At 44.9% G+C, this 23,559-nt stretch overlaps 1 protein-coding gene across 1 annotated transcript; it reads right to left on the bottom strand.

Annotated features, from left to right (window-relative positions):
- Positions 1 to 1,967: 1,967 nt before the first annotated feature.
- Drg1 (developmentally regulated GTP binding protein 1) lies at positions 1,968 to 22,727 on the bottom strand. The gene is made up of 9 exons (XM_048343356.1): positions 22,568 to 22,727; positions 20,982 to 21,105; positions 19,255 to 19,430; positions 14,127 to 14,196; positions 10,559 to 10,728; positions 8,757 to 8,887; positions 5,532 to 5,699; positions 4,025 to 4,147; positions 1,968 to 2,258 (listed from the first exon to the last, which is right to left on the bottom strand). The coding sequence occupies exons 1-9, from the start codon at positions 22,607 to 22,609 to the stop codon at positions 2,159 to 2,161; spliced, it is 1,104 nt and encodes a 367-aa protein (XP_048199313.1). The 5' UTR covers positions 22,610 to 22,727; the 3' UTR covers positions 1,968 to 2,158.
- Positions 22,728 to 23,559: the final 832 nt, after the last annotated feature.

The following is a 23,559-nucleotide window of genomic DNA, read 5'->3' as shown; positions in this document are numbered from 1 at the left end:
GGTCCCAAGTATTCATAGCAGAAGACTGATGCTTGAGCTCTGGTTCCCTATCCCATATATTTCTTTGTGTTGAACCAACAGTAGGAGGTATAGAGTGATGAGGAAGTTCAGACTCAAAGCTGGTGGGTCAGATCAGAACAAGCAGAGAGCAAAGCCATTAGCCACTGATTGGCAAGGTGGAACCGGGCATTAGACCTGTAACATTGAAGTGATGCTGTGGCTCAAAATGGTAGAGCACGAGCCTTGAGCAAAAGAGCTCAAGGACAGTGCCCAGGCTGTGAGTTCAAGCCCCATGATGAGGGAAAGAAAAAAATACAACAAATACTGTAGAGATGGGGGATGGGGGTGGAAGAAGCCTTACGCTTTTGGAAGGTAAATGAGTACAACTGCTCTAGAAAGTGGTTTCTAGATTCCTCAAGAAAACAAAACATTACAAGTCAAGATACAGTAAAGACACACATGTGTGTTCACTGCTGTGCTATTCACAATAGTCAGTTATAGAAAGGGCCCAATGCACTATATAACAGACGAGTGGATTAAGAAAGTGTGGTACAAGGGCTCGGAATATGACCTAGTGGCAAGAGTGCTTGCCTTGAAAGTGTGATACATATATAATAGAATCTTACTCATCTATTAGAATAGGTCATTTACAAGGAAATAGAAAAAATTAACTGAAGTCAGGCTCAGAGAGACAAAGGGCACAAGTTTCCTCATGTGAAAGTTATATCTAAAAATACATGATAACACAGGACTTTATGCATACACTAATGAAAGGATGCTATGTATACATATACTTAGGGGAGAATTCTAATGGTGTAATACCTCAGACAACTAATAGTTTAACAAAATACCACAAAGTGGGAATGGCAAGGGGAGGGCAATAAGAGTTGGGGACACATGAATGGAGGGAGAAAGGATAAGCAAATAGTTATATTCAATGTACATTATATAAAAACTATGTAGCTTGAGAGGGTTAAGATGGGAGGGAAAAATAAAAGGGGTGGCATTGGTCAAAATACATTGTATTTATAATCTCACTTATGGAATTGAAACATCTTTATACAAATACTTAGCATAATGATACAGATGGAGCCAGAAGAAAATGAGAGCCTTACTAATAGCATAGTAGCCAGGCACTGGTGGCTTTGTCTACCACCCTAGCTATCAAAGTGGCTGAGATTTGAGAATCCCAGTTCTGGGCTGGGAATATGGCCTAGTGGCAAGAGTGCTTGTCTTGTATGCATGAAGACCTGGGTTCAATTCCCCAGCACCACATATACAGAAAAGCCAGACATGGCATTATTGTGGCTCAAGTGGCAGAGTGCTACCCTTGAGCAAAAAGAAGCCAGGGACAGTGCTCAGGCCCTGAGTCCAAGGACCAGGACTGGCCAGGAAAAAAAAAAGTACAGCTATGTCCTGACTTGGACAGACATGGAGCCCAGGAAAGGAAAGGGTCCAGTGATAACAGGAACTAACATCCACTAAGTTCTTGCACGCCAGATGCTATGCTAAGCAATTCACAAGTGCCATTTCCTTTAATACTAGTATCACCACCTACTGTTGTCCCCATGTCACATCATAAAACTAAGGTTCACAAATGTTGAGTAAATGGTTCAGTTTCCCAGCTAATTTGGAAGTAGACCTGCAATTCAACCCCAATGTGGCCACAACAGTTTACTCAACTGCCTTACTGTACATACAACCTCCCAGCATGGGCCAAGTTTGTAGCAGTCAGTTCACTTACATCAAGCCAGTCCTCTATCTAGGATCATGAGGAGAAAAGAGACCATTAGAGAGGGATGAAGACCACATCCAAGTGGAAAGGTCTCCCATCACTACCATCAAGTAAGATATCAAGTAACACATTGAGACCAATCTGCCAAGTACTTCTGCAACTGCCTCCCTATAGATACTTGCCCTGCCACATTCAGTCCATACCCAAACAAATCTGACAATGACACAGGAACTGCACCTAGCCAAGAGGCCTACCAGATGCTTTATGCATTTCAACATGGAAGGTGACACCAAGGTGAGACAGGTGGTGTTCCAATTTGGATGCCTCATCTCCCACCCCAGTTTCTGGATCCAGAGGAACTGAGGGGGAGCTCGGCTATAGGGAAAGCTGCTGCTGGCCCAGCAGATCAGGAAGAGGGAGGTTTCACTTCTTCACAATCTGAATGACATCTTCATCCTCCAATGTGTGATCTTTACCAACTTTCTGAGGGTTATGTTTCACAGAGAGACCCCAGACCAGAGCACTGTATGGAAGGAAAACAAAAAACAAAAAACTGTCATTAACGACCTAGCTCTGCCCTAGGTGCTAGGTGCCTTAGTGAGGTTTAGCATCCCAGATCTTTTTTTTTTTTTTTTTTTGGCCAGTCCTGGGGCTTAGACTCAGGGCCTGAGCACTGTCCCTGGCTTCTTTTTGCTCAAGGCTAGCACTCTGCCACTTGAGCCACAGCGCCACTTCTGGCCATTTTCTATGTATGTGGTGCTGGGGAATCGAACCCAGGGCCTCATGTATATGAGGCAGGCACTCTTACCACTAGGCCATATCCCCAGCCCAGCATCCCAGATCTTAAATCACAAACTGGCCACAACAAAAGTCCCTTCTCCCAGGATCACACTCAAAGCCAGAGTGTTAAACTTCTCCAGCAGTGTGACACATTGGAGCCTTCACATATAAGGTGGCAAAGACTTCCAAAAGGAAGTTGTAGGGTTCCTCTTATTCCAGAGTCATTTTAAGAAAAGTCAAGCTAGGTACAATGGCTTGTCTGTGATTCTAGCTAGTATAAAAGCAGATTTCACAAAATTAAAGTCCAACTCAGGCAAAAATTTAGCACGATGCCCCCTCAACAGAAAAGGCTAGGCATGGTGGTACATGCCTGTCATCCCAACTACAACAGGAAGTATAAAAAGGAGGAATGCAATCCGGGCTAGCCCAAGCACCAGGAAGCAAGATCTTTGGGTGAGGGGGGAAAATGGAAGAAAAGGAAGGAGGAGGTAACACTGCTTAAAACGAAATGCACTCATTGCCTTACTTATGTAACCATAACCTTTACATGACCTTTACGATAAAGTTAAAATAATAAAAGAAAAAGAAAACTAACCACAGGAAAAGTGGCTGGAGATGTGGCTCAAGTGATACAGTGACTGTGGAATATAGCAAGCATTAGACGCGAGTTGAAATTCAAAGAATTTAAAAAAATGGAAAGGGCTAAGAATGTGTCTTGGTAGAGTGCTCACCTAGCATGCATGAAGCTCTGAGTTTAGTTCCTCAGTACTTTAGAAAAGGTTGGAAGTGGTGCTGTGGCTCAAGTAGTAGAGTGCTAGCCTTGAGCAAAAGAAGCTCAGCGACAGTGCCCAGGCCCTGAGTTCAAGCCCAGAACTGGCAAAAAAAAAACCCAAAACATGAAATATACCAGATATTATTTACTCACACATGTAATCCTAGTTATTCAGAAAGTTGAGGCTAGAGAACTGCACTTCAAAACTAACCTGGTTAGGGGCTAGGAATATGGCCTAGTGGTAAAGTACGAGGCGAGGCTCATATACATGAAGCCCTGGGTTTGATTCCTCAACACCACATATATAGAAAAAGCCGGAAGTGGTACAGTGACTCAAGTGGCAGAGGGCTAGCCTTGAGCAAAAAGAAGCCAAGGACAGTACTCAGGCCCTGAGTTCAAGCCCCAGGACTGGCAAAAAAAACCAAACCAAACAAACAAACAAAAAAAAGTAACCTGGTTAAAAAAAAGATTCCATCTCCAAATGACCAACAAAGTGCCAGACTGGCTCAAGAAGTAGCGCACCAGCCTTGAATGAAAAGGCCAAGTGAGAACAAGAGGTCTTGAGTTCAAGCTCTAGTACTGACTCAAAAATTTTTTTAAAAGAATCAGTATCTTGAAAGACTGAGGGTAAAGTATAGCTCAGTGATAGAGCACTGGCCTGGCATTTAATTTGAATTACTAGTGAAATCAGTAACTTACAAGAAAAAAAAAAAGCACCACAAGCCCATGATACTTACTATTTGAATTCCTTGATAAGATTTTTGTGAATCTTCATGCAGAAATCCTCCACTGTGGTCCTGGAGTAAGGCAGCACCACTGGAGATGTATAATCTGGTAACTGGCCCTTGGGTTTAGTGTAACTAAAACAGAGAGGACACAAAGATCACCACCTTTTAATTTTTTTTAAATTAATTTGTTTTTTCCAGTCCTGGGTCTTTGAACTCTGGGCCTGGGCACTGTACCCAGGCTCCTTTTGCTCAAGGCTCACTCTATCACCTGAGTCACAGTGCCACTTCCAGGTTTTTCTAAAATTAGAGATAAAAGTCTCAAGGACTCTCCTGTCTGGGCTGGCTTCAAACGGTTTCCTGAGTAGCTAGAACTGCAAGCTAGAACTGCATGCTTGCAGTGGCATGATCATCTTTTAGGATGGTGGATGTCTTGAATACCTCCATTATCCTTGTGATCAGACCAAGATAACTTACCGGAGGAGAAATGTACTCTCAATATAAAAGTAAGGCAGGTATGGTAATGTTTTCCTGTAATTCAGCAACCAGGAGGCTAAAGAGAATATAAAGTTCAAGACAAGCTTTGGGTACACAGGAAAAAAAAAAAAGGCTGGGTGTTGGTAGCTCATACCTGGAATACCTGGAATCCTAGCTACTCAGGAGGCTGAGATCTGAGGATCGCAGTTCAAAACCAGCCTGGGCAGGGAGGTTTGCTCAATTCTTACCTCCAATTAACCACCAGAAAACTAGAAATGGAGCTGTGGCTCAAAGTAGTAGAGCACTAGTCTTGAGCAAAAGAGCTCAAGGAACAGCACCCAGGCCCTGAGTTCAAGCCCCACACTGACAAAAAAAAAAAAAAAAAGCTGGGTAACCATGGCTCAGGCCTGAAATCTTAGTTACTCAGGAGGCTGAGATCTGAGGATCATGGTTCAAAGCCAGCCCAGGGAGGAAAGTCTATGAGACTCATCTTCAATTAACTACCAAAAAGCCAGAAGTGGAGCTATGACTCAGAGTAGAATACTAACCTTGAGCAAAAACCTGAATCAGCCAGTAACCAGACCATAAGTTCAAGCCCCAGAACTGGCACACACAGAGAAAAAAGACCTAGTAAATGATAGAAACCAATCTACTTCTATCTTCAAAAAGAACAAATTTTGTTAATGAGCCCAGAAGGTATCACTTTAAGACAACTTAATTTTTAGGGTTTTTTTTTTTTATTGGTTGGGTTTTTTTTTTTTTTTTTTTTTGTCATTTGTGGGGCTTGAACTCTGGGCCTAGGCACTGTCCCTGAACTCTTCAGCTCAAGGCTAGTGCTCTACCACTTTGAACCACAGCACTACTTCTGGTTTTCAGGTGGTTAACTGGAGATAAGTCGCAGGGACTTTCCTGCCCCAGTTGGCTTTGGACAGCAACCCTCAGATCTCAGCCTCCTGAGTAGCTAAGATTATAGGCGTGAGCTACCAGCAACTGGCTACAACTTAATTTTTATAGCAACAGTAACCCATTCACAGAGACTTACATTCTCACTAGTTTCAAATAGTCCCAGATCTTTTCCAACAGGTCATCAAAATTCCAGCGATGATGGGCAGAGATGGGTACACAGTGTGGTACCTTGTAGATAATATCCAATTCCTCAATGGAGATCTGATCAATCTTATTTAACACATAGATACAAGGGATGTAAACTCTATAAAAGAAGAAAAGCAAGATTTGGAGCTGTTGACAAGAGAATCAAGCAAGTGACTGCTACTTCTTTACCCAGATCATGAATCAGAGGCAGCAGCTAGCTCCCAACAATAACAAAAAAAGTCTTCCTACTAAATAAGTTGAAAATGCAAAGACTGAATTAAAGGGCTTCCTCTACGTAGATAGTTCAAAGACTATAAATTTGAGAAATAATTTAAACTCAGGTGTTACTTCAAAATATGCAGCCAGTTCCTGGGAAAATGTTATGATACAAAGCTGGAGGTTTTTTTTTTTTTTTTTTTTTTTTGGCCAGTCCTGGGCCTTGGACTCAGGGCCTGAGCACTGTCCCTGGCTTCTTCCCGCTCAAGGCTAGCACTCTGCCACTTGAGCCACAGCGCCGCTTCTGGCCGTTTTTCTGTATATGTGGTGCTGGGGAATCGAACCTAGGGCCTCGTGTATCCGAGGCAGGCACTCTTGCCACTAGGCTATATCCCCAGCCCCTAAAGCTGGAGGTTTTGTTGTTTTTGTTTTTTGTTTGTGCCAGTCCTGGGCCTTGAATTCGGGGCCTGAGCACTGCCCTTGACTTTTTTGCTTAAGGTTGGTGATCTACCACTTAAGTCACAGCCCCAATTCTGGCTTTTTCAGTAGTTAGAGATAGGAGTGTCATGAACTTTTCTGCCAGGCTGGCTTGGAACCATAATCCTAAGATCTCAGCAACCTAAGTAGCTAGGACTACGGGCTGTGCAATACTAGCACCCAACCAAAGCTGTTTTTAAAATGTTAGTAACTCTAACTACTGAAGTCTAAGGATCCAAGTTTGAGACCAAACAGACCAAGCCTCAAAACTCTTATCTCCTATTAGCCAGCAAAATGATGGAACTAAGAGTTTGATGACTAGCAGTACAGCATTAGCCATAAGTGAAAATGCCAAGTAAGAGCTCTAAGCCCTGAGTGCAAGTCTGGGTATCAGCACAAATTTTTAAAAGATAAGTATAAGCAGGGCAAGGTAACATATGCCTATGCAGGAAGACATCAAGTGCTCAATTTTTTTTTTGAAAGGATATACATACATAATCTTTCTTTCCTCCTCTTCTGTCTCCCAGTGCTGAGGTTTGAACTCAGGACCTTAAATTTGACACACAACTGCTCTCCCACTTGAATCATGCTTCCAATCTTTTCTGTTTACTTATTTAGCCATATGGGTGTTTGAACTCAGGGCCTCTGTCTTGCTTGGCTTTCATGTTCAGCTTCTGGTCTACTACTAGAGGTACATCTCTAGGTGGAGTTTTCTGCTAGTTATTTTGGAGATGGAATCGCATGGACTTTTCTGTGTAGGCTCCAGATCTCAACCTCCTGATCAACTAGGATTACAGTTATGAGTCACTGGCACATAGCTTGCTTTAGTTATTTTTCACAGAGTCCCACAGTTTTTCCCAGGGCTGTCCTCAGACGGTAGTCATCATACCTATCCCAAACAGCTGGGATAATAAGAGCAGGCCACCATTCTCAGCTTGTTGGTTGAAATGGGGCCACAATAACTTTTTACATAGTCTGGCCTTAAATCACAATCTTCTACTCTCTACTTCCTAAGTAGCTGGTATTATAGGCATGGACCACCATACCCAGCTGTAAATATAATTTCTAATATGTTTCATGAATATCGATTTTAAAACCGAGCATCTAACAAGGCTGTATTCCTGCTGTTTTATCAATATGACAGCCCAAATGATAACTTCTCAGGCTTCAGTTGCCTCTTTTGAAAAATGCCTAACTCAAAAAAAGTCTTGGTTTTAGCCCAGTCCAGTAGCTCACACTTATAATCCTACCTAATCACAAGGCTGAGACCTGGAAGATCACAGTTCAAAGCCAGTCTGGGCAGAAAGCCTGAGAAATTCCATCTCCAAATAACCAAAAAAGGTTGGACTAGAGGTATGGGTAGAACACTGGCTACACACAAGAATGAGTACCCTGAGTTCATGCCCCAATACTAAAAAAATCTGTTGGGGTTTTTTTTTTCCAGGCAAATAAAAAAGCAACGAGAGAGAGAGAGAGAGAGACAGACAGACAGACAGACAGACAGACAGAGACAGATAGAGACAGAGAGAGCGCACACGCGTGTGCAAGCCAGGCTTGCTCACACCTATAATCCTAGCTATTTAGGAGCCTGAGATCTGAGGATCAGAGGTGGAAGCCAGCCTGTGCATTAAAGTCCCGGTGAGACTCTTATCTCCAATTAACCACTCAAAAAACCACAAGCAGGGGGCTGGGGATATGGCCTAGTGGCAAGAGTGCTTGCCTCGTATACATGAAGCCCTGGGTTCGATTCCCCAGCACCACATATACAGAAAATGGCCAGAAGTGGTGCTGTGGCTCAAGTGGCAGAGTGCTAGCCTTGAGCAAAAAAGAAGCCAGGGACAGTGCTCAGGCCCTGAGTCCAAGCCCAGGATTGGCAAAAATAAATAAATAAATAAATAAATAAAAAATCACAAGTAGAACTGTGCTTCAAAGTAGTAGAGTGCTAGAGCCTTGAGGAGAAGAGCTCAGGGACAGTGCCTAGGCCCTGAGTTCAAGTCCCACAAAAAAAAAGGGAAGGAGAGAGAGAGGGAGGGAGGGATGAGGGAGAGAGGGAGAGGGAAAGGGAGAGAAAAAAAGGAAGGCAAGCAACTTTATAAAAGTTTATATTCAAATACTAGGATTCAAATTTTAATAGTAGCAATGTTGCATGAAGTAAGGTTTTGGCTATGAAACCTAGGTTTGGACAAAACAGATGTCACCTGGCCCTTTGTTCACTCTGGAAGCACAATGATCCCTCACCCACCACTTGACAGAGCTTAGAGGACAGGAGACTTCACCACAAGTAACTGTAATGGAGTGTCTGAATGGATGAAAGGATGTTAGAAATTAAGACCAACTCCTCATGTGGTAACTGAAGAAATCAAGGCCCATGATTAAAATAGTAGCATAACTGGAGTTAGAATTCATATCTCTCAAATTCATGATGCAGTAATGTTTCCATCACAAGGCTTCAAATTCAAAATCAGGCAGACCCAATTCACACCTGTTTCCTTCCACCACATCAATGAGGTCATCAGCTGTGGCATCACTCCGCAAAGTCACGTCAGCATTGTGAATTTTGTATTCAGCCAGAATGCTCTTCACAGTTTCAGCATCCAGCTCACTCTGAGGGCACTGAAAGGACATAGAAAGCAAAGACTATAATCACAGGGGGAGCCAGGAATACTACATACCTACCTGGATAATTCTCGCTAAGGTGCAAACTCATTACTAAAAACACTGCCCTAGCCTGGTACTGGTGGCTCATGCCTGTAATCCTAGCTACTCAGGAGGCTAAGATCTGAGGATTGTGGTTCAAAGCCAGCCCGGGCAAGAAAGTTTGTGACACTCTTATCACCAGAAAACCAGTAGAACTTTGGCTCAAAGTGGTAGCCCTGGCCTTGAACAAAAAAGCTCAGGGACAGGCCCTGACAGGCCCTGGGTTCAAGCCCCGTGACCCCCCAAAAGAGAGGCGCGGTGGAAAGTAGGGAGAGGGAGGAGAGGGGGAGATACAAAAGAGAGAGAAAGGGGGGGTTACCTAAATGAAAATAACAACTTTAGTAAGAAATAATTAAAAAACAAAACTCTTTCTGAACTCAAAGGAAGGTGTTAAAGGAGCTGAATTGTGTATCCTTGTATCCTTCCCCCACTTCCAACCCCAGCCTCTGTAACCTAGAATTTTTAAATTGAGGCCTTATATTCAGCTCTCAGAATGCAAAGTTAGGGACTTTTAAAAATTTTTTTGCCAGTCCTGGGGCTTGAACTCAGGGCCTGAGCACTGACCCTGCCTTCTTTTTGCTCAAGGCTAGCACTCTACCACGTGAGCCACAGCGTCACTTCTGGCTTTTTCTCTTTATATGGTACTCAGGAATCGAACCCAGGGCTTCCTGTATGATAGGCAAGCACTCTACCACTAAACCACATTCCCAGCTCCCAAGTTAGGAACTTTAAAGAGATAATTCGCTGGGTACCAGTAGATAACACCTATAATTATACCACTCAGGAGGTTGAGATCTGTGGATCACAATCAAAGACATTCAGGGAAGCAAAGTCCATACAAGTCTCATCTCCAATTAACCACCAAAAAGCCAGAATTGGAAATATGCCTCAAGTGGTAGAGTGCTAGCCTTGGGAAAAAGAGCTCAGGGACAAGGCCCCAACTTCAAGCCCCAAGACAAACAACAAAAAACTCAGGGACAGTGCCCAGGCCTTGAGCTTATGCTTTAAAACCAGAAGAAAAAGAGAAACAAAAAGAATGACAGGAAAGTAGAATAGGCCCTATTTAGGGCGAGGGGGAAAGAAGTGATAGTGGGATGGCAGAGGGGAACTGACAGTGAATGAAGTTGAATACAGCCAAAGTAATTTGCATGTATGAAGACAGAATAGGGAAACCTGATGTTGAAATTATCTTAGAAAGCAGGGGGTGGTGGAGGTGGGGGCGCATGGGAATATGGCCTAGTGGTAAAGTGCTTAACTTGTATACATGAAGCCCTGGGTTCAATGCCTCAGCACCACATATATAGAAAAAGCCAGAAGTAGCGCTGTGGCTCAAGTGGTAGAGTGCTAGCCTTGAGCAAAAAGAAGCCAGGGGCAGTGCTCAGGCTCTGAGTTCAAGCCCCAGGACTGGCAAAAAACAAAACAAAACAATGTTTCCACAATCACATCTTATCAATCCAATGTTATAACCTTGGTCTAGTAAGTAATGAGCTCTTCGCTGAATTGTTGTGCTTTAACCTTTTACATTCTTCTCTCTCCTCCAGGTTACTAAAGAGTCACAGCCTTCCCCACTTTACCTCCCCCACTTACAGTGGCTGTAAGATTAATGCCTCCCTTGTCTTTCTTCTTAAAGCCAATATTGGGGGGCTTGCTGTTCAAGCGAATTCCAAAGCCTTCCAACTCATTTTCAATGATTTTTTTATGTCCCAAAGGCTTCAGGACATCCAAAACAATCAAGATCAAATTACATGTTCGAGCCACTGAAAAAATAAAAATAAGCTTAAGTTAATTATACCAAAATTCTAAAAAAAGGTGACTTTCCCCCTATACTTAGGAAATGGATTAGTTCCTCAATATATACACATGAAATTCTTAAAGTTACCAAAAATTCATCTCAGATGTCAACTTGTAGTGTGTGCCTTGAAGACAAAAGCTTATGTATCTTCTACATACACTAGTGGAAAGTCAAAGTAAAGCCACAAACCAGACCATAATCAAAACTCCAGAAGAGTTTAAAATGATTTAAAGCACCAAAAACTCTACAGTAATAAGATTAGATAGTTCACATACTTTCAGTCAACCTTACTGACACAGATTTTACAAAGATCTTGTTAGCTATGATGAGGACCAAAACAATCAGGACCCAGAAAGTACTCTGACCAAGAATCGCTGTAGACCCTTTCAATCCAGTCTTCTTGACTCTGGCAGTTTTTGTAACTTTAGCTGGTTCTGTTGGGGGTGAGGGGGTGTTGGTGGTTTTTTTTTTTGGGGGGGGGCGGGGTGAGCTTAGGGCCTCACATTCTTTTTCTGTGCTGGTTCTGAAGCTTGAACTCGAGGCCTGGATGCGGTCTTTGCACTTTGAGCTACAGCTCCCCTTCTACCTTTTTTTTGTAGTTACATGGAGACAAGAGTCCCATGGGCTTTCCTGCCTGGGCTGGCTTCAAATCTTGACCCTCAGATCTCAGCATCCTGAATAGATAGGATTACAGGCACGAGCCACCAACACAGAGCTTCATTCTTTTTTTTTAAATAAAGGCTGGTACTCTTACCATTTGAGCCACAACTCTACTTCCATGTTTTTGCAGGTTAATCAGAAATAAGAGTCTCTGTGAGGGGCTGGGGATATGGCCTAGTGGCGAGAGCTTGCCTCGTATACATGAGGCCCTGGGTTCGATTCCCCAGCACCACATATACAGAAAACAGCCAGAAGTGGTGCTGTAGCTCAAGTGGCAGAGTGCTAGCCTTGAGCAAAAAGGAAGCCAGGGACAGTACTCAGGCCCTGAGTCCAAAGCCCAGGACTGGCAAAAAAAAAAAAAAAAAAAGAGTCTCTGTGACTTGTATGTACAGGCTGGCTTTGGACTAAAATCCTCAGATCTCAGCCTCCTAAGTAGCTAGGATTGCAGGTATGAGCTAGGTATGAGGTATTTTAACAATTCTTTTTTCTGGTTTAAAAAAAAACAACATGGGGCTGGGGATATGGCCTAGTGGAAAGAGCGCTTGCCTCTTATACATGAGGCCCTGGGTTCGATTCCCCAGCACCACATATACAGAAAATGGCCAGAAGTGGCGCTGTGGCTCAAGTGGCAGGGTGCTAGCCTTGAGCAAAAAGAAGCCAGGGACAGTGCTCAGGCCCTGAGTCCAAGGCCCAGGACTGGCCAAAAAAAAACAAAAAAACAAAAAAAAAAACATGCTCAATATGACAACTCAAATATAAAGAACAGGGCTGTAGCAAAGGGCAGTAGCAAAGCATTTCCCTAGCAAGTGCAATATCCTGGGTTTGATCACCAGTACCAAAAAGAAAAGACCAAGGCTGGGGATATGGCCTAGTGGTGAGAGAGCTTGCCTCGTATACATGAGGCCCTGGGTTCGATTCCCCAGCACCACATATACAGAAAACGGCCAGAAGGGGTGCTGTGGCTCAAGTGGCAGAGTGCTAGCCTTGAGCAAAAAGAAGCCAGGGACAGTGCTCAGGCCCTGAGTCCAAGGCCCAGGACTGGCAAAAAAAAAAGAAAAAGAAAAGACCAAAACAAAACAAATTGAATTAGAAAGAATTTAGCTGGGGGCTGGGGGCCTAGTGGTAAAGTGCTCGCCTCGTATACTTGAAGCCCTGGGTTCAATTCCCCAGCACCACATATACAGAAAATGGCCAGAAATGGCGCTGTGACTCAAGTGGCAGAGTGCTAGCCTTGAGCAAAAAGAAGCCAGGGACAGTGCTCAGGCCCTGAGTCCAAGCCCCAGGACTGGCAATAAAAAACAAAACAGAGAGTTTGGGCTGGGAATATGGCCTAGTGGCAAGAGTGCTTGCCTCCTACACATGAAGCTCTAGGTTCGATTCCCCAGCACCACATATACGCAAAACGGCCAGAAGGGGCGCTGTGGCTCAGGTGGCAGAGTGCTAGCCTTGAGCAGGAAGAAGCCAGGGACAGTGCTCAGGCCGAGTCCAAGGCCCAGGACTGGCCAAAAAAATAAATAAATAAAAACAAAAAATAAATAAAGAATTTAGCTGGGCCCCAGTTGGTTCACACCTATAATCCTAGCTACTCAGGAGGCTGAGCAGCCCAGCCAGCCACACCCTGAGTTTAAGCCCCATTACCAGCACACACACACACACACACGCGCGCGCACGCACGCACACACACACACACACACAGAACAAATCTTTTAATAGTTGCAAACAAAAAAACTAAAAACAAAAAAATTCAAGAGGGCTGGGATAGTGGTAAAGTGCTCGTCTCATAAACATAAAGCCCTGGGTTCGATTCCTCAGCATAGAAAAAGCCGGAAGTGGCACTGTGGCTCAAGTGGCAGAGTGCTAACCTTGAGCAAAAAGAAGCCAGGGATAGTGCTCAGGCCCTGAGTTCAAGCCCCAGGACTGGCAACAAAAACAAAACCAAAAAAAAAACTTCAAGAACCCTTTTTACAGAAAGTATGTCATCGGGTGCTGGTGGTGCACACCTGTAATCCTAGCTATCAGGAGGCTGAGATCTGAGGGCCACAGTTTAAAGCCAGCCCGGACAGGAAAGTCTTTGAGATTTTTATCTCCAATAAACCACCAGAAAACTGGTGGCCCTATGGCTCTAAGCAGTAGAGCACTTACCTTGAGCTGAAACACTCAGGGACAATGCCCAAGCCCAGAGTTCAAGCCCCAAGAACGCAAAAAAAAAAAAGTATATTGCATACTGCCCTGCACAAAATAAAAGGAGATAACAAAGAAGAAATCTGAATTCTAGTTCTGAATCACTACCAACAGTGAGACACTGGACCAAAGTACTTCTCTTTTCTGGTCCTTAGTATTTCTCTTCTTTAAGAGTGAGGATTATGGGCTGGGAATATGGCCTAGTGGCAAGAGTCCTTACATGAAGCCCTGGGTTCGATTCCTCAGCACCACATATATAGAAAAGGCCAGACATGGTACTGTGGCTCAAGTGGTACAGCACTAGCCTTGAGCAAAGCGGCCAGGGACAGCACTTAAGCCCTAAGTCCAAGCCCCAGGACTGGCATAAAAAAAGTGAGGATTATGATGGAGACATTCTACTCTGGCAAAAAGTCAGGTAAAGTGCCTTTCACCCTGGTCTAACAGATAAGCACAATAGTCCTTGAAGAAAGAAAGCTACTGGGTAAGGGATGACATCCCAGAATGGTGACCCTGACTACTCACCTGCAATGACTTGACGGCCTCTACCTTTCCCATCCTTGGCACCTTCAATAATACCTGGGAGATCCAGGAGCTGCAAGATTAAAAAGAGAGAAGGGAAGGAGAACGAAACAACCAGTTATAAATCTGAACAGATCAGCCAAGTGCTGATGGCTCACACCTACTCAGGAGAGTGAGATCTGAGGATGGCAATTAAAAGCCAGCCAGGGCAGGAAAGTCTGTTCAACTCTTACCTACAATTAACCAGAAAACTAAAGTGGAGCTGTGGCTCAAACTGGTAGAGTGCTAGCCTTGAGCAAAAGAGCTCAGGGTTAACAACCAGGCCCTGAGTTCAAGGCCCACAAAGGACCCCCCCCCAAAAAAAAAAATCTGAACAGATCAAATGGAGTGATTGATTCCTATGTCAATAAGCTCCACAGGTGACTCAGATGTGTTCCAACTAAAAATGTCTGCTCGAACTGCCCAATAAAAGCAATAAAGTAGATCATCAGGGGCTGGGGATATGGCCTAGTGGCAAGAGTGGTTGCCTCATATACATGAAGCCCTGAGTTCAATTCCCCAGCACCACATATACAGAAAATGGCCAGAAGTGGCGCTGTAGCTCAAGTGGCAGAGTGCTAGACTTGAGCAAAGAGAAGCCAGGGACAGTGCTCAGGCCCTGAGTCCAAGCCCCAGGACTGGCCAAAAAAATAATAACAATAAAATAAAGTAGATCATCACAGAAGTCATAGTCAACAGAGAGCATGATGAGAACATCAAAAGCCACCACACAGTCATTTGTCTTTCAAATTCTTATCTCAACAAAACTTCAAAATCACTGGCCAGGCATCAGTAGCTAACACCAGTGAGATTAGCCACTTACCCAGGCCAGTGGTGAATCTTAGCTGATCTGAGAATCCAAGTTTGAAGCCAGCACAGACAGGCAAGTCTAGAAAATCGTATCCCCCATTAACTACCAAAGAACAAGAGAACAACAACAAAACACAAAAACCAAAAGTGGATCAGTGACTCAAGTGGTAGAGTGCTAGCCTTGAGCAAAAGCACCTAGGCCCCGAGTTCAAATCCCAGGACTAACCAAAAAAAAAAAAAAAGCAGAGAGCTCTTGAGAATCAGTTAAAAAATAGTTAAGATAGTGGCTGGGGATATGGCCTAGTGGAGAGAGAGCTTGCCTCGTATACATGAGGCCCTGGGTTCGTTTCCCCAGCACCACATATACAGAAAACGGCCAGAAGTGGCGCTGTGGCTCAAGAGGCAGAGTGCTAGCCTTGAGCAAAAAGGAAGCCAGGGACAGTGCTCGGGCCCTGAGTCCAAGGCCCAGGACTGGCCAAAAAAAAAAAATAGTTAAGATAGCAACTGAAACATCTGAAAATACTAAGGATCTATTGGTCAGCCAATATTGCATTATCCACACAAAGGAATAGGAATGAGTTTCATCATCTCAAACATCACTTAACTCAGACATGATTTAATCACATCTCAAATGTTAAAAATAAACTTTCACATAAACAGTCACAGAGATAAATGTCTATAATCCCTACACTTGGGGGAGACAGAGGCAGAAGGACTGCAAGTTCTAGGCCAGCATGGGCTATGAAGGTAGAGGGAGGGAGACAGGGAAGGATCAATATCATACTAAACAAACCAAGATGAAAAATGTGACAGCACATACTATAGTCCTAACTAGCCAGAAGGCTATGGTAGGAGTATCAATTGAGCCCAGAAGTGTGGGGCCAGGCTGTACATTATAGTGGAAATTCATCTCTTAAAAAACACAACTAATGGGTGGGCTGGGAATATGGCAAGAGTGCTTGCCTCATATACATGAAGCCCTGAGTTCAATTCCCCAGCACCACATATATAGAAAATGGCCAGAAGTGGTGCTGTGGCTCAAGTGGCAGAGTCGTAGCCTTGAGCAAAAAGAAGCCAAGGCCCAGGATTGGCATAAAAAAAAAAAAAAAGAAGAAGAAGAAAAAGAAAAGAAAAAACTAGTTGGGGGCTAGTATGTGTGAAGCCCTGGGTTCGATTCCATAAAACCACATACACCGAAAAGGCTGGACGTGGCACTGTGTGTGGCACAAGTGGTAGAGTGCTAGCCTTGACCAAAAGCTCAGGCCCTGAGCTCAAGCCCCAGGACTGGGAAAAAAAAAAAAAGCCGGGCACTGGTGGCTCATGCCAGTAATCCTAACTACTCAGGAGGCTGAGATCTGAGGATCCTTATTCAAAGCAATAATGCCCATGAGACTCTTATCTGCAATAAACTTCCAAAGGTGGAAGTGGAGTTATGGATAACAAAAGCATTCAGGGGCAGCACCCAAGCCAAGTTCAAGCCCTAGAACTGAGTAGGGAAAAATGTGTATATGTATGTACACAACGAAAAATAAAGTCATAAATGAAGAATTTACTTATAAAGGATTATTTAGTAATAAAGACTAAAATTTGGGCTGGGAATATACAACCTAGTGGCAAGAGTGCTTGAGTCGTATACATTAAGCCCTGGATTTGATTCCTTAACACCACATACATAGAAAAAAAGGCAGATGTGGCGCTGTGGCTCAAGTGGCAAAGTGCTACCCTTGAGCAGAAAGAAGCCAGGGACGGTGCTCAAGCCCTGAGTTCAAGCCCCAGAACTGGCAAAAAAGAAAAGAAAAAAAGGCTGAAATTCTTCAAAGAATGAAATTAGGTGGTTTGCAGGAAAATGGATGGATCTGGAGACCTTTATGTTAAAGTAATCTAGGTTCAGAAGGAAAAGACTGCATGTTTTCTTTCATATGTGAAAGCTTAGACCTAAAAAAAAGCATATACATAAACATATTCATGATATATGTGTGTATAAACACGTTTGCAATTGTGGGGATGCTTAAAGTATTAGAAATGGAAGAAAAGAGTATTAAAGGGTGAGCAATACCAAATACATTTCATCTGTGAATAGACATGGCAAAACCACACTCACTGAAAGCTATTAAATAATGGGTGGGTAGTAAGGGGTTAGGGAAAACAAGAGTAGGCAAAGAATCATTGGATTCATATTATACACAGCATATGTAGGAACTGAGAATGTGGCTTAGTGGTAGAGTGCTTGCCTAGCATGCGTGAAGCCCTGGGTTCGATTCCTCAGCACCACATACAAAAAAAGAGTCGGAAATGGAGCTGTGACTAAAGTGATAGAGCAAAAGGAAGCCAGGGACAGAAGTCACACAGGGGGCTGGGAATATGGCTTAGTGGCAAGAGTGCTTGCCTCCTACACATGAAGCTCTTGGTTCGATTCCCCAGCACCACATATATGGAAAACGGCCAGAAGGGGCGCTGTGGTTCAGGTGGCAGAGTGCTAGCCTTGAGCAGGAAGAAGCCAGGGATGGTGCTCAGGCCCTGAGTCCAATGCCCAGGACTGGTCAAAAAAAAAAAGAAGTCACACAGGCCCTGAGCTCAAGAACCAGGACTGGCAAAAAACAAAACAAAACAGAGAGAGAGAGAGAGTGTGTGTGTGTGTGTGTGTGTGTACACACACACATGCACATATATATGCATAAAATACCTTGGTATAACTGCTTTGAACAATTAATAGGCACATTAACAAAAGTTCATGTTACAATGGTGAAATATATCCTGTCTGGGGTGCTAGAAGGGAGGTGGGTGATAAAAACGAAGATGCTCAAAATTCTCAAAAGTAAATCCAACAATGAAGCCTGGAATAGAGCCAGGTGCCGGTGGCTCACATCTATTACCTTAGCTGAATAGGCTAATACCTGGAGGCTTCAAAATCAAAGCTCCTATTTCCAATCAAGGCTCCTATTTCCAATTAACCAACAAAAAGCAAAGCCTGGAGGCATGGCTCAAGTGGTAGAACATGTGTGAACAAGAAAGATAAGCAAAACCACAAGGCCTTGAATTCAAGGTCAAGTATACACATTAAAAAAAAAGACTTGCAGGCTGGTAATATGGCCTAGTGGCACAAGTGCTTGCCTTGTATACATGAAGCCCTGCGTTCGATTCCTCAGCACCACATACATAGAAAAGGCCAGAAGTGGTGCTGTCGCTCAAGTGGCAGAGTGCTGGCCTTGAGCAAAAAGAAGCCAGGAACGGTGTTCAGGTACAGTGCTCAGGTCCTTAGTTCATTCTCCAGGACTGGCTGGCTAGATAGATAGATAAATAGATAAATAAATAAAGACTTGCTTCCCAGGTGGGGTGTGGTGATACATAACTACAAATCCAGCACTAGAGAATTTGAGGCAAGATGGAAGTTTGACTATGAGGCAAATGTGCACTACATATAAAGACTTCTCAAAAAAGTCCCATCTCCAATGTCACTTTCTTTTTTTTTTTTTTTAATTTATTTATTTTGCCAGTCCTGGGCCTCAGACTCAGGGCCTGAGCAATGTCCCTGGTTTCTTTTTGCTCAAGGCTAGTACTCGGCCACTTGAGCCACAGCACCACTTCTGGCCCTTTTCTGTGTAAGTGGTGCTGGGGAATCTAACCTAGGGTTTCACGTATTCAAGGCAAGCACTCTTGCCACTAGGCCATATCCCCAGCCCTCCAATGTCACTTTCTATATGGAGCCTTGTCTCACCAGATCTTCCTTATCCATTCTGTATTCTTTTTTTTTTTTTTTTTGGCCAGTCGTGGGCCTTGGACTCAGGGCCTGAGCACTGTCCCTGGCTTCTTCCCGCTCAAGGCTAGCACTCCGCCACTTGAGCCACAGCGCCGCTTCTGGCCGTTTTTCTGTATATGTGGTGCTGGGGAATCGAACCTAGGGCCTCGTGTATCCGAGGCAGGCACTCTTGCCACTAGGCTATATCCCCAGCCCCCCATTCTGTATTCTTTACAGGGAGTATTACATTATATTACTGTACTATGTACTATCCTACCTGTTCTCAACAGTGAAGCCTAGTAGATCAAGGTCCAGACCTGGCTAGAAAACCAGAAGTGGAGCTGAGGCTCAAAGTGGCAGAGAGCTAGCCTTAAGCAAAAGAGATTAGGGATAGTGCCTAGGCCTTGAGTGCAGGACCCACAACCGACAAAAACAAATAAAAATAAAAAGACCAGACCTGGCACTCTGTGAGCATCCAACACAGTGCTGCTCAAGTGAGGGAATAAATGGACTTCTTGCCTTCTTTGGCCCACAGACCTTACTCACCTGGATCTTGGCACCTTTGTATCTGATGACACCAGGCACAGTGGTCAGAGTAGTGAACTCATAGGCTGCCACCTCAGAATATACTCCCGCCAGGTTACTTAGTAGTGTTGACTTCCCCACAGATGGAAAACCAACAAACCCAATTCGAGCATCACCTGTCTTGGCCACATCAAAACCTAAACATCAAAAACAGATGAGTTTGTGTTATTGTTTTTGTATCTATCCTGGGGCTTGAACTCAGGCCTGGAGTGCTGTTCCTGAAGTGTTTGGGGGGTTTGGGGGGTTTTTTTTTTGTCAGTCATAGGGCTTGAACTCAGGGCCTGGCCACTATCCTTGAGCTCTTTTTCTCCAGGTGAGCGCACAACCACTTGAGCCACAGCACCACTTCGAACTTTCTGGAGTTTAGTTGGAGTTAAGACTCTCATGGACACTGAGTGCCAGTGTCTCACGCCTGTAAACCTACCTACTCAGGAGGCTAAGATCTGAGGATCACAGTTCAAAACTAGCCTGGGCAGGAAAGTCCTTTGGGACCTAATCTTACATCACTGGGCATCACTTATTGTTTCTACTATTATTTCCCCTTTTCATCAATTTCTTCACTTATTTTGATATTGTTAATAGTATAAGTTACATAGTTCTGTAGGCTAATGTAAATCTATTTTGAATCACACACACACACACACACACACACACACACACACACACACACACACACCATACTGCCAGACGCCAGTGGCCTGTAATCCTAGCTATTCAGGAGACTGAGATCAAGGACTGAGGATCAAAGCCAGCTACAGCAAGAAAGTCCATGGTCACTAATCTCCAATTAAGCACCAAAAAGTGGTAGGTGAAACTGTAGCTCAAGTGGTAGAGCCATTAGCCTTGAGCAAAAAAAACCTAATCTCAGCCCTGAGTTCAACCTCAGGACCAACACACACATAGTAAGGAAGGGAGGGAGAAGGGATGGAGGGAAGGAAGAAAAAAAGGGAAGGGGAACAGGGAAGGAAAAGCCATACTTAAGACACAATTCACTTGTCTTTGAAACTAGCAGATAAAAACAGGATAAACAATTCAAAAATTCAGGCTGGGGATATGGCCTAGTGACAAGAGTGCTTGCCTCCCATACATGAAGCCCTGGGTTCAATTCCCCAGCACCACATATACAGAAAATGGCCAGAAGTGGCACTGTGGCTCAAGTGGCAGAGTGCTAGCCTTGAGCAAAAAGAAGCCAGGGACAGTGCTCAGGCCCTGCGTCCAAGCCCCAGGACTGGCAAAAAAATAAAAATTAAAAAAAATCAAGAATTCAGGCTTAGGGACTCAGTAGCAGAGCACTTGCCTAGCATAGGTGAAACCATGGCTGATCCCAGCACCGTTAAAAAATAATGATTTAGGCCTAGAAAAATACACATCTAGTTGGGTGCTAGTGGCTCTTGCTTGTAATCCTAGCTACTCAGGAGGTTGAGAGCTAAGTATCCAGGCTCTATGGTAGAACAGGCAAACTCTTACCTCTAACTAACCAGCAGAAAAGTAGAAGTACAGCCTTGAGTGAAAAAGCTAAGCAAAAGTCACAGGCCCAGAGTTCAAGCCTTGGCAACTAGCACATAACAAGAAAATATACATCTACTTTATAATATCTGTAAGTACTTTTAGGCCATATATGTGTATTACTTTGATACAAATTACACAAAAACAATATATAGATAGATAGATAGATGCAAACCACAAACCTTCTCCAGGACCACCACCACCACCACCTTTTGGAGTAATGAGTTCTCTTCGAAGCTTAGCAAGGCGAGCCTTAAGGAGCCCTAGGTGATGTGCTGTGGCTTTGTTCTTCTGAGTCCTAGCCATCTGTAAGGGAGGAATCGTAGCAATAAATTAAAAACAGTTCCCACAGGGAAAATACCCAGAATGAGAAAATGTTTTATTTTTCTAAGTCCAAATCAGATTTAAAGAGTGAAAACTCATCTCCAAGCCAGTGGCTCACACCTGTAATTCTAGCTATTCAGAAGGCTGAGATCTAAGGATTGCAGGTGGAAGCCAGCCAGGGGAAGGAAGGTCTCTGAGACCTTCCTAGTATCCAATTAATCACAGAAAAAGGCAGAAATGGGGCTGTGGTTCAAGTGGTAGAGTGCTAGCCTAGTGCAAAAGGACTTCAGGGGCAGAACCCAGGTACAGAGTTCAAGCTCCAGGACCAACAAAAAAAACTGAAAATTAATTATTTCCATCACCCAAAGACAAGATCAAGAGTAATTCTAATTAGGGTCCACAGACCAATCTAAAACCCATGTAGTGACTCATTTTCTAGTGCTTGGACCTGATACGCTCCATCAGAAACAGGGTCAAAAGCTATTTTTGAAAAAGTGTATGCCCATAATCCTAGCTATTCAAGAGGTTGAGATGTGGAAGATGACAGTAGGAAGCCAGCCCGGGTAGAAAACTTCTGGAGACTGCATCTCCAATTGGTCAGCAAAATGCCAGTTTGGAGGCATGGCTTAAGGGGCAGAGCTAGAAAGCTGAACGGGCTGGAGGGCCTGACAACTGACAAGACCCCGTACTCTGTCAACCCATTTAAAAAAAAAAAGCTCTGAAGCCAGTCTAACTACTCAGGAAAATGAGGATCTTTGGATCGCCATTCGAAGCCAGCCCAGGGTGGTGGTAGAGCATTAGCCTTGAGCGAAAAAGCTAAGAAACTACGCCTAGGCCCTGGGTTCAAGCACCTGTACTGACACACAAAAAAGAAAAGAAATACAACCTTTGAGAACATCACGCAATAGAATCACATAATAGCATGTCAATTTTCGGGCAATGGTATTGCCTGAATCATCATTAGGGCAACTCCACAGATGGTGGTGGGGTAAGAAACGATGCGCAAAAATCTTAACATATGTGACCAGGTCAGTGTTGCTCAGAAAAGCAAGAAAAACAGGAGGAAAAAAACAAACAAACAAAACCCAACCACACTAGGAGAGAAGCGAAACGCGAGACAGTACAGGTCGAGGGCTCCAGACGACGTGATGGGGAACTTGGGCGCGGAAGGGGGGCGGCCTTTGGCCGCAGGAAGCCGAGGGACCCAGACCCGGAGGTGAGGGGGGACGGGGAACGCGGGCATAAACCTGAAATGCTACCAGAGTCCGGGACGGGAGGTGTGGCTGGGGCGGCAGAAAACCGCCTGGAGCCGAAACCACACAGTGGAGTCGGGGACGCCGGGACGCCTGACTGAGAGGAACCGGGAGCCGGGCCGGGTTCTGCGGGGGAAAGCATTGGAGAGCGACGCCTCTGAAGAAGGCGGATGCTCGAACCCGACTCTTACCTCGGCTTCGATCTCCGCGATCTTGGCTAAAGTCCCGCTCATGGTGACGAGTGTGCGGGGCGGAAACAGCGGCTTCCACACGGGCGATCTCTGCCCACCTCACACGCCAGCCGGCGGGTCCGGAGACTCACCCTCGGGCGCCTCCGCCGTGCGCAGGCGCGAGATCCTCTAACTCTCGCGATGGCATTACGAGCGCCTGACGGCGAGACTTCACAGCAAAGGGCGGTCTCGGCCTTCTCCGCTGACCCCTCCCAGTGCCGCGAGTCAGTGCAGTGTCATAGAGCCCGCGGGAGCGAGGGGCCAGAGAGGCCGCCCGGGTCCGGCCTCTCGAGCGCGCCGAGGGTCGCGCGCAGCTCGGCCCCGCCCCGCCCCGCCGGCCCTGCGCCCCACGCCCGGCAGCCTGGCTCCGCTCTGGGCCGCACGTAGCGAGCGCCTCGGTGTCTGATTCCCTCCCCCGCCCCCCCTCCACCATCCCAGGCCCGGGGCGGCGGTGGGAAATGCGCTCCGGCGCCCGCACTCTCGCGGGGGAGGTTCCCCCCCACCTTTTTCCTTTTAAATATAGCTGGGAGAAACACCATCTGCATTGATAACGAGACCTTCGGCCTGTCTCCTCTTGAAAAACAAAAATGCCATCACTCGCAAAATAACTTTTGTTTACCCGGCACCCTGAATGGGTTACAGCCACTGTCCAAGCGTGGATGCATGGGTAATCATCAGCAGAGACCCGGACTTGCAAAATCTGTACTAAAAAAGAAAGAAAAAGGAATGGAACCTGCGTTAACTGTCGTTAGTAAGGAAATCGAAAAATAGTATTGCTTCTGCCCTGTGAACCAGGAATACAGCTGTTGAAACGTGTGTCTGTGACCAGACTACATCACCCCCACCCCTTAAATGGACGCTGTACTAGGGTAAACCTGCACCTGCATGGTGACGGCACTGTTTTGTTTTAGAAGTGCATTTATAAAGGGATAGGTGTGTGAAAGTGCATCAGG

This window comes from Perognathus longimembris, chromosome 3, assembly GCF_023159225.1.
Source record: "Perognathus longimembris pacificus isolate PPM17 chromosome 3, ASM2315922v1, whole genome shotgun sequence".
Classification (NCBI taxonomy): Eukaryota; Metazoa; Chordata; class Mammalia; order Rodentia; family Heteromyidae; genus Perognathus; species Perognathus longimembris.
Note: the sequence above shows the minus strand (reverse complement) of the source record. Positions and strands in the feature narration are given on the sequence as shown.